This window comes from Perca fluviatilis, chromosome 5 (assembly GCF_010015445.1).
Source record: "Perca fluviatilis chromosome 5, GENO_Pfluv_1.0, whole genome shotgun sequence".
Lineage (NCBI taxonomy): Eukaryota > Metazoa > Chordata > Actinopteri > Perciformes > Percidae > Perca > Perca fluviatilis.
This window is the reverse complement of record NC_053116.1, coordinates 475,401-486,733: the sequence shown is the minus strand read 5'-3', so window position 1 is coordinate 486,733 and position 11,333 is coordinate 475,401. Positions and strand designations below refer to the sequence as shown.

Sequence of the window (11,333 nt, the reverse complement as noted above, 5' to 3'; positions counted from 1 at the left end):
TCTGCGCTTTAAACGGACCTCTGAGACTATCACAGAGCAGGTGCATTTATACGGAGACTTGATTACACACAGCTGGATTCTATTTATCATCATTAGTCATTTAGGTCAACATTGGATCATTCAGAGATCCTCACTGAACTTCTGGAGAGAGTTTGCTGCACTGAAAGTAAAGGGGCTGAATAATTTTGCACGCCCAATTTTTCAGTTTTTTATTTCTTAAAAAAGTTTGAAATATCCAATAAATTTCGTTCCACTTCATTATTGTGTCCCACTTGTTGTTGATTCGTCACAAAAAATTACAGTTTTATATCTTTATGTTTGAAGCCTGAAATGTGGCAAAAGGTCAAAAAGTTCAAGGGGCGAATACTTTCGCAAGGCACTGTAATGTATATATATATATATATATATATATATATATATATATATATATATATATATATATATATATATATATATATATATATATATATATATGGAAATCGCTTTGGATAAAAGCGTCACCTAAATGACATGTCATGTAATGTAATATATGCTCTTGGGTGGAAAAGGTCAATGCACCCTTTCCTATCTTTATGTATCTATGTTATATGTATTCAATCACTAGAACTTGATCAAACAGGTCTGGGTGAGGTTGGATAAAATTTCTTCATTCTACAGGTTGGTTTTTTTGGATTGAGAAACCAACATTTCCCCCCAAAGCCTTCCTCAAGTTTCATATGAATGACAAGTTAGTAGAAAGTATCGATGAAACTTAAGACTACATTCACCCCTTGGTTTAAAAAATAACTACGACTCCCCCTTATAACGCCAGACAAGAGATCCAATGACAGGAGTCTTGTCCCTTTGAGAAAGTTGAAAGCTTTTATTTTGTATTCATGTTTATTTGAGTAGAAATGTCTGGCAGTACATAAAATGTGTTTTAGGGTTTAGCTTCAGTCACCCAGGGCCACACACAGACACGCAACGTGGCATAATACATACCACGCACACACCCCTGCAGCTACAACCTGACATGAGCACACACACAGTCTTACATTCTCTCTCTCTTTCACACACACACACACACACACACACACACACACACACATGCTCAGCTGAAACACTCCATGCTGGACTTGGCTCTCTCCATCTCATGTAGGAAGTTGTAAAACTGGGGGAGCGTCAACTCTGGAAAAGATGAGGGAAGAAAACAGGACACAGTTAGCAGATAACAGAATGAGCACTACTCTATTACGCTGCAAAAAAGAAATCAAAATTACAGTTTTACTACTCCCTTTTACACTTTAGTATAAACAAGGTTTCAATATCGATCATATATCCTGTTTCATGACAGCTTGTTTCATTAGCTTTTTAAAGTCTCTGGAAGGGAAGGATTTGAAAGGTCTATGTTGCTGGGAAACCCGAAAAAAAATACTTTTAAAAAGACTTTTTTGTATCATTATTTTATGTCTTGGATGTGAAATGATCTGGGGGTCCCAGGCTATCAATGAGTCATGCAAGAAACCTTAGCAATAAAGACAAAAAGAAGCTCATATGATATTTTTGCTGTTTGCCTGCACAAGTTAACAACTCAGAAGTCCCCTCAATCTGGATATTAGTAGCATTAGCATGTATGAAATTCCAGCTGCTTACCATCAAAATATAGCAGACACTACATAGACAGTGTGCCAAATGTATGTTAGTGGGAACACTCCTGGAGTGTGTAAGGGCAAAAGTTCACTCATAAAAAAAGGATTTAATAAGTTTTCTTTTTCAGCAGGGGATCATGAAAAGAGACTCTGCACACCCGTTTGGGATTTTTCGTTCTCTGTACTCTAAATGGGTGTCAATCAGATCACACACATTGATCAAAGAGTCTAATTAGCCAATTTGAGCGAACAGGGGTTTCCGTCTTTGTATAATAAACATTTAACATGCTTCACTACTGGGATTGGTGCAGGTAAAGGCACACAAACAACTCCACATGTTGATCTCCTCGTAAGCTCCCAGCCATCCTTCTTTTTCTACCCACCTAGTCTATTAGTATGTCATTTCATTTTGCTCAAGCATTAAAAAAAAAAAAAAAAAAAAAAAAAAATTGTTTGAAAAGCTTTAAAAAAGGAGCAACCGGACTAGCCTGTGTCCATCTCAGCAGCACAACCTGCCTCTCTCTGTTTGTGTTAAGCAACACAGCAGCACATATTAAGTTTGAGTATCATTACAAAAAGAACATTTTCAAACATTTGAACACCTACAGGTCCCCTTGATATCTCCTGCCCACCGTACTGTATATAACTCCTCACTTTAGAAGGAAACTTTGGAACTAAAGAAGCACTTGCAGCCTGTACATTTGCTGTGTGTCTTCATTCAAATGTTCATTCATGCTTCTTCTGACATATTTAGATCCAGTTAGGCAGGAGGTTCTTGCCAAAATACAATAAATTATGTGAACAAATGTTTTCAGTGCTGTTTGTGTCAGTAACAGCAGAGTCGCTCACCCATGTAGATGTTTTCAGTGGAATTCCCCTTTCTGACCACCAGCTTCAACTGCAAGATGACAAAAACTGTGTTTAACACAATTGTGTGTGTGTGTGTGTGTGTGTGTGTGTGTTGTGTGTGTGTGTGTGTGTGTGTGTGTGTCACACACACAGAGCTTTCATACCTGCAGAAAGATGTTGCCCACTTTCTGTACTTCACTGGTGCCGACAGTCACTGTGGGGGGGTCAGAACACACCATTATGAACTGAGATTTATACAAAGTGATCAATGAACTCACAAACATATCACATTATTACACAAGTCACTAAATCACTGATGGAGGCAGCGGTAGACCAGCAACTCCTGTGTTCTGTGAGGTAAAATGACTGTTTCTGTCAAAGGAGTCTGGTGGCTTTGAAGAGAGCAGAGATAACAGCTTCAGGTCCCCGTCCTAAAGAGCTGTCTGACACCAAGGTAAAGGGGTGAAAATATTCTACATATAGGACACACTTAAACTGATATAGATGTTTTAGGTGTCTAAAATGAGTTTAGCTGCTGCCCTCCGTCCACAGCAGGACATTGCTTAGCTTCTGTGTCAGTACTCCTGCCTGCTTCTCCAAACTGGGGGAGTGCTGACCCCCATCTACTGGAGCTAACACACTGACTATGGAGAAGTAGCTCACACAACCACACTTCAAAATATCTCTCAACTATCCCTTTAAATGCAACAACTGTCACCAAAAATAGAGTCAGCTTATGGATTTCAAAGAGGTTTTGTATTTTGTAGGGAGGCCACAACAAATTGTGTAAGAATTCAAAGCACCTGGGGCCTGGGCTGTCTTTTATGCACTTTATATACAGTACATGCAGTATTGTATGAGATGGTCTGTTTGCCATACATGTGAGACAAGCAGTGGCCATGTTGGCTCTCAGGTTATTTGAGTCTCCATAGACTGTAAAGAGCCGACTTCTTGGCGACATGCAGAGACACAGTCTGTTGGCCTGGCTGTTGGTTTTGCATGTCAATAACAGCCCAGTCAAGTAAACTACAGAGGAGTGCAGCACGTACGGTCACTCCCCTCCACAAACTGGAGCAGTGTCTTTTAATATGAAGATCAGCTCAACATAATGACAACGACTCTCCTGCTCAGTGTATTAGCATTTCTATTACCTGGGAGTCTTAACAAGTCGTCTGGTCGTATGACTAAACAACAAGGCCTGATAGAGACCCATCAGCTGATGGGTTTAAATGAGCCAGAACAAAGAATTAGAGCACATAAGCTATGCTAATTGTATGTTGGAGTAGATCCTCTCTGTGTTCATGAATATGTGCTGGAAGTTTGAGAGGAGAGACGACTGCAGCGCTTTCCATGTGCTCAGAAATAAATTTGAAGTGAACCTATCATTTTGTCGAGAGCTAAATGTGATGTGTGGTTTTCACTTTGTCTTACCTCCAAACTTCCACTCCATGTCAACCAGCTGGTTGACCATCAAAGTCTGTCCCACAGCGAGTGTGGACAGCGCTGCATAGTGCTCCCCCCACTGCAACATACAGAGGAAAGACTCCTGTGCTCAATCAATGATATCTAGGGAGGTTCAAACTGGACTGTATGTGGCTTTCAAAGGCAAGAAGATCCATGGGATTCTAACCAATTCATGTACTGGATCATCATCACATTATACACAATGAAGTGGAGATCTCCTCCAAATGATCTACTAGATTGTCCATTTTGCAAGCATGAATGTTAATAACTGAGTTTTATTTATAAGTAGGTTGCTGGAATGCCTCTTAACCTGTGGTGTAGTAACTAAGTACATTTACTCAAGTACAAATGCAAGGTACTTGTACTTTACTTAAGTATTTCCATTTTTTGCAACCTTCTACTTGTACTCCACTCCATCTGAGAGGTACATATTGTGCTTTTTACTCCACTACTTTTGTCTGACAGTCGTAGTTACTTTTCAGACGACAGTTTTTCACCCCTCCCTGTCCAGTGAAAACCACGTATCTCCAGATATGTTGACTTTGGATGTTTGTGATGAACTGAAGTGTGTTTCTTATGTTTACTCCTCATGCTAAATAAAGTCTTTAAAAAGCCTCAGTCCCAATGCAGTCTGCATGGAGTGCTGCTCCGGTGTGTAAAGAATTTGGCCCTCCGGTGGTCCTCAGCTCGGGGATCCAAGTGTACAATGGGTTAAGGACACTGAGGGACTCAGGGGGGTAACATTTAAGCCATAGACCATATAGGAAATTCAATAATGGGTGGAGACAGATTAAAAAGGCTCTTCCAAAGAGAAGCATCCTGGATTTATACATTAAAAGATATGCAATATCCTGGTTTATTTTCTTGAAACGTGCTGTTTTAGCCAGTGTGTCCTTTATACCTGAAAACTGAAAGACATAAAGATGTTTTGTATATATGTATATATATATTTTTCTAAGGCGACCATTATGTAGTTGTACTTCTAAATGATGGTAATGGCTGCTCTGCCTGAGAGCATGAGAGATGTATTTTTTGCTTCTTTATAGCTATTTTTGTCCTTATGGTCTGTTATGTGACTCTACTTGTACACAATAATCTCGTGACCTTTAACCTACTGACTATGTGACTCCTGGCCAATAAGCTTTAAGAGGCAAACATTTGATACTTGCCCTGCTGGAGGCCTCAATGGTCGAAAATGCGTTGCCATGTTTTAATAATTTAGCCAATATTAAAGGCTTTTAAAACTTTACCCTCCTGAGTGCCTCAGTTTCTTTGGAGTCTTTAAAAAGCCTCTTGGATCAGCTGTAAATTACATCATCACAAAGCTGAAAACAGGGCTGTTTTTATGACTTTATAGAGATACATGGTTCTGAGAGGACAGCAAGGCTATAGACATATGATGATCTTATAGAATATGATGCACTGCTGTAGATTAAACTACCCAACAGTATATAAAGGAGTTTAAATGCGCACAACCTTAAACATCTACAGCAGTCAAATGCAACATACACATTAATGCAGCAGGAATATGAATCCAGAAACATCAGACAGAATAAGGAAAACACTGACATTTCTCTGCATTATACACACTTTAAGTACGTTTTGTATTTTCACAGTGTGGTATTAGTACTTTTACTACTTCATCCACCTCTGGCTTAACCCTCATACTGATGAAATAGTAGTGAGCGTTACCTGCTGTGAGAAGTGAGCCGCCTTGTCTTGGTTTAGTCCTGAGGCAGAGAAACCAACAGATAGAGCAGGTCTGGTGTTAATATGATCACACTAAGGAGTACAAACGATGCACACTATCCAGCAGCTACACTGAAAGATACAATATGTAACATTTCTGCATTAAAATGTCAAAAAAATAACTATACCTATGTTATATATTTAGTTGAGTTGTGTACTTATACTATCCCAAATGTTTCCAACAATGTTCAAACCCCGAGAATTCTGTTATTTTATTTTAATGACATGGGACGTTTCATTTAGTGGCCTGTCAGTGGCGTCATGTAACCTTTGACCCCTCTGGTTCCTCTAACTCCCGTCAAAACACGGCACCCAGGTGATACGTTCAAGAGTAATTGTAAATCATACAATGTCACAGAAAGAATAATACTTGTAACTGTAATACAACTTGCTTTCTGCCACACAGCATCATTTGGTCATTGATTACATACCACTTACTTTTATTTTATTTTTTTATTTAACCTTTATTTATCCAGGTAAACTGTTTGAGAACAACTTCTCATTTACAAACATGACTTACAACACAGTAATACAGCAGAGACCTTATTTATTGATACATTTCAGTAGACTGATCCATCTTAACGTTATGTGCTACGTTCACAAGTAGCTCATGCTAATGCTCGGTGGGGAACGTTATAAGGTCACAACACGCTCATCAAGTTAGTTTAAGTAGAATTGTTTTGATCAAGATGACGTTAACGTTAAACAGCTCTGGGCTAGCCCACGATTACGTTCGCCAGCTAGCGTTAACGTTAGCTCTATAGATAGAAGACTAATGTAATGCTAATTTAGCCAGCTAGCACACCCTGGTTTTTCTGCCTCACTCCCCACCGCTAAGGGACTTCAGTCGGAATGAGAGCAGACAACAGGCCCGGGGACACGAATCATAAAAAAAAAAAAATGAGGCTAGATATTGTACGTTTAACCCGTTTTAAAATGTACCCTGTTAAAGATGGACTCATTGGATAAAGGATTCAGATGTGTACCTAATATCACCAGGTCTTCTTTGATCTGCTCGGCTGTCAGGTTTTTCTTCAAGGCGCCTGAGGAGGAAACAGACTGAATCACATAAACCTGTCACCTTATAGCTGGAGTTTCAAGAGTATGAAGTTACGGGCTGTGGGACAATTCTAAACTGGTGGATTCATATGATACTACAAGTTGCAGGGCTGCATTATTAATCTCTTCTTTTAGTTTGGACTACTAAAAGAAAAGGAAAAACACCTTCATACACTGTGTGTGTGTGTGTGTGTTTCCCACCCTGTGGCACCAGCAGGACACTCTTCATCAGACTCCTCAGAGGACCGGCACTCATCCCATGTTCCCCTGCAAACTCACCAAGCTGCTGCATGAACCTCTCTGTCTACACACACACACACACACACACACACACACACACACACACACACACACACACACACACACAGTTAATGGGTTATTAGCCGTGATAACTGAACCGAGGCAAAACATTGCCTGTCCTATTGTGTGTGTGTGTGTGTGTGTGTGTGTGTGTGTGTGTGTGTGTGTGTGTGTGTGTGTGTGTGTGTGTGTGTTTGTGTGTTTGTGTGTTTGTGTGTGTGTGTGTCCCCACCTCTTTAGGCTCCAGGAGGAACTGGAACAGAATTTCAATCAGACGCAGAAATTGCTGCACAAAATGAAACATAACTCTGTTAATGTCTGAAGCTGTTTGTGTTGTTGGAGAAAAATAATTTGATTTGATCAGCTTCATATCAAGAAATACAGTTTTAACTAACACAGGACATTTTGTAAATTACAGTGTGGTAATGCTTTTGTATCTATGCATAAGACTTCAAAAAGATCTGCATGTCATCTAACAATTACAAGTACTTTACTGTAAAATGATCTCATTCATTTTTTTTCAAGTACAGGCAAGTTTGAAATGGTAAAAAAACAGTATTTGTTGTCGTTTCAACTGTGACCAGTGTGTGACGCTGTAGGTAGCCACATTTCACTTAACCCTTGTGTTGTCCTCGCAGGTCCAAACTGAAAATCCTCACTTTTTTCGACACATTTTTCAACATTTTTGGCGGGGTTTTTTACGTTTTTTTTACGTTTTGTCACTTTTTAAAACATTGTTAATGCCTTGTTTGTTTGATGCTTTTCAAAGCTTTATTCTGCTGTTTTCTAGGCTTTCAATGCCTTTAGTTGCTCTTTTCAATGTTTTTGGCGCTTTTGTCACTTTTATGTCATTTTACTTGACATTCTTTGACGCTTCTTTAAACATTTTAATTGCGTAGAGTAGGGATGGGCATGATTACTCGACGATCGATAATTGATTATTAAGAATTTCGTCGATGATGTTAATTTGTTATCGATTAAACTAATACTGGTTGCGTTGCGTAGTGCGAGTCTTGAAACAATTAAATTAATTTCACAGTGTGGCAGCAATTAAACATTTTACCACTCGGTGGCAATATAGGTACCTGTGCATCCCAGCAACGCGGCTGTTTTCAGCGGCTGGACTGACGGTCACCAGGTAGCGGTCGCGTCTGACCCCAGATCACGTCAACATGCTTATCTTTCTCAACACACATCAGTAGACTGGTGCAGAAGTTGTATGTGAGTTAGCCTACTGGTTATTTTTTATTAGGCTTCTTCCTGTGCCTTGGATAGTTTGGAGTTATATTCTGTTTAAGAACACCTAACCTAACCCTAACCCAGCTACAGGTTCTGCTGCTTCAGAGCGCCGCACCGCAGCACATATATCTATAAACTCCAGTTTAACTGCCACAAGTTATTTTTCTTGTAATTAAGATCTCATCGAGGAAAAACACGCTGTATTTTTGTATTTTCATTGCATTTTTCAATCGATCGACGAAGAAAATTTAATCAAATCCCTAGCGTAGAGCGCTGCGTTGAACCATCCATGTTATTTTTGGGCAATTGTGTTGAAAGAAACCCACATTTCTGATATAGAAAGCTTTGAAAATGGGTCAGACTTGACCCTAGGACAACAGGAGGGTTAGGTGTGTGGCACACAACGAAGTCAACGGGTTCTGACCCTGAGTTGGTGGGATTCATTCTGAGAGATGTTCCAATTTGAGTTAGAACAGATCACACACAACTAAAATAAAAAACTAAATAACGGATGGACATATATACAATGCTGTTTCCCTGGATTAGGGTGGCCCCTAAATCATGGTTGCAGCCTGTCGTCATGGTCCTGCTGCGTGCTCTGCTATGCCCTGTTACACCTGCTACGCTCTGCAATGCCCTGCTACGTCCTGCTATGTCCTACTACGTCCTACTACGCCCTGCTACGTCCTGCTATGTCCTACTATGCCCTGCTACGCCCTGCAGTGCTCTGCTACGTCCTGTGACGCACCTGCTATGCCATGAACTACTACAACTACCATTCCTAGTCACTGATCCATTATCTTTATTGTGACTATTATTGCCACTGTTCATCACACCCTCCCAACAAGCATCGTCAGACACCGCCTACCAAGAGCCTGGGTCTGTCCCACGTTTCTTCCTGAGAGGGAGTTTTTCCTCGCCACTGTCACACTAAATGCTTGCTCTTGGGGGAATTACTGGAATTGTTGGGTCTTTGTAAATTATAGAGTGTGGTCTAGACCTACTCTATCTGTAAAGTGTCCTGAGATAACTCCTGTTATGAATTGAAAATAAAATTGAATTGAATGCTGCACCATCAGTGTTGGATTAACTAAACAATAACTTTGGAAATGAAAAACACTTCAATGATTTTTCATGTGTTTAGGATCTATCAATCATTTCATTCATCATTTGTAGTATAAGAATAATATTTATGGAACTATGCATGATTGATATTTTTTTTTAAATCTCATGTACCCCCTGCAGTACTCCAAAGTACCCATAGGGGTACGCGTACCCCATATGAGAACCACTGGTCTAGACCTACTAATGCTGATTTATTATTATAGATTAAACTCCCCAGCAGTTTATGAAGTCATTCAAATTAGCCCCGCCTTTACCAGCTGCAGCGTTAAAGTGATAAACACATTAATGCATCAATAATTATAATACAATATAATATATTAATATATATGTCTGCATAATGACTATGTTAGTCTTTTAATGCAGGACGTTTACTTGTATTTCTATACTGCAGTATTGCTACTTTTCCTGAAGTGTAACGTTACCTCTGACTGTAATGTTGGCTGTTATGATAATGAGTCAGTCATGTGATCCGCGTGAGCTGTCAGCTGCTATGTTCACTGACAGCTCTGATAAGCACCTACATTCAGAACCCCTTTAAACTTTGACAGCTACTCCCAAACATTACAAAAGGAGAATTAAAGCCCAGCTGAGCTCCGAAGTAACGTCAGAGCTCAGCTAGCTAACGTTAGCTCGACAGATAACAACATGTGGAGCCAGTTACCTGCTCGTTGAGTTTGTTGAGGTTCTGAAAGTCGGTGCTAACAGAATCCGGCAACACGTCTTTAGTGAAGTGAAGCTGCATCTTTTTAATTATTATAATTATTATCTGGAAACAGAAACAGTTAGAGCTGCTCGGCCATGGATGCAATCATAGACAGCAGGCTCTGTTGTGGACTCCACTTCCGTGTTCTTCAGTGCGCATGCGTGGCAGCACAAGTGGCTAGAGAAATCAAAGCAGATTTCATTTAATCCTAAAAACATGTTTTAGACGGTAAACTGTCAATTAAAACTGTTAGATATTGTTTATTTCAATTGTATGTTCATCAGTGCTGAGGCACCAAAAGAAACAATACATAATATGATTGTTATATATTCAGTTTATTTTAGCTTACTTAAAAGTAGCAAAACTTTACAAGTAAAGTTTACATTAAAGCATTTACATTTGACTTCAATTATACTGACTGCTGATACTTCAGCATTCGAATATACTTAAAGTACCACGTGTAAAAGTACTCATAATGCAGAATAATATATAGATTATATTATTGATAATAATTATTGATGCATTCATGTTTTGATGACTTTAATGTTGCAGCTAGTACAGGTGGAGCTCATTTGAATGGCTTCATATTCTGCTAGGTAGTTTCATCTATAACATTACATCATCATTTATTATGGGATTTATAGTCTGAGTCATTATTTTTTCGACAGTGACAGTGGATAGACAGGAAAGGTGGGACAGAGAGAGAGGGGAGGACACGCAGCAAATTCTCTTCACTAAGAGATTTACACTTTGGAAAAATAGCCCAAAAAATAGCCAATTTCCCAATGTTAACATCAGAAGAGAAGCTAGTAGTTCTCCTAGGAGAAGGGACAGCAGCTCCACTGGCAGCTTAATATGGATCTGCCTGTCACAACCTGAGGGACTCACCACTATAAGATCCCAACATTACACATTGGTTTAGGATTGTACAGTAACTATATTATACACAACTGTTAAGTATTATATTGTGTTATGTAATTGTTTTGTAATGTAATGTGTTGTATAACTATCAGTGCATTATATAATCTATGTGACACCTACTATATGTATTTAATATGTGATATGTACTATATATGCATTTTCTGTAAAATGCTTTGGCAACAACATGTTTTCTTTGTTCATGTCAATAAAGCAAAATTTTATTGAATTGAATTGACAGAAAAAGAGAGAGAGAGACAGAGAGACACACCCCCCCCCAAACCATCTGGACCAACCAT

General features: G+C 39.3%; 1 protein-coding gene across 2 annotated transcripts; it reads right to left on the bottom strand.

Annotated features, from left to right (window-relative positions):
• Positions 1–838: 838 nt before the first annotated feature.
• commd7 (COMM domain containing 7) lies at positions 839–10,270 on the bottom strand. Of its 2 annotated transcripts, none has more exons than XM_039801400.1 (9): positions 10,075–10,270; positions 7,282–7,335; positions 7,029–7,053; positions 6,677–6,733; positions 5,634–5,671; positions 3,909–3,999; positions 2,642–2,691; positions 2,478–2,526; positions 839–1,167 (listed from the first exon to the last, which is right to left on the bottom strand). In XM_039801400.1, exons 1-9 carry the CDS (start codon positions 10,153–10,155, stop codon positions 1,091–1,093), a joined length of 522 nt encoding a protein of 173 aa, XP_039657334.1. In that variant the 5' UTR covers positions 10,156–10,270; the 3' UTR covers positions 839–1,090. The 2 variants fall into 2 exon arrangements, with proteins under 2 accessions (XP_039657334.1, XP_039657333.1); XM_039801399.1 differs by having other exon boundaries at positions 6,951–7,053; positions 10,075–10,268.
• Between the last annotated feature and the right edge of the window lie 1,063 nt (positions 10,271–11,333).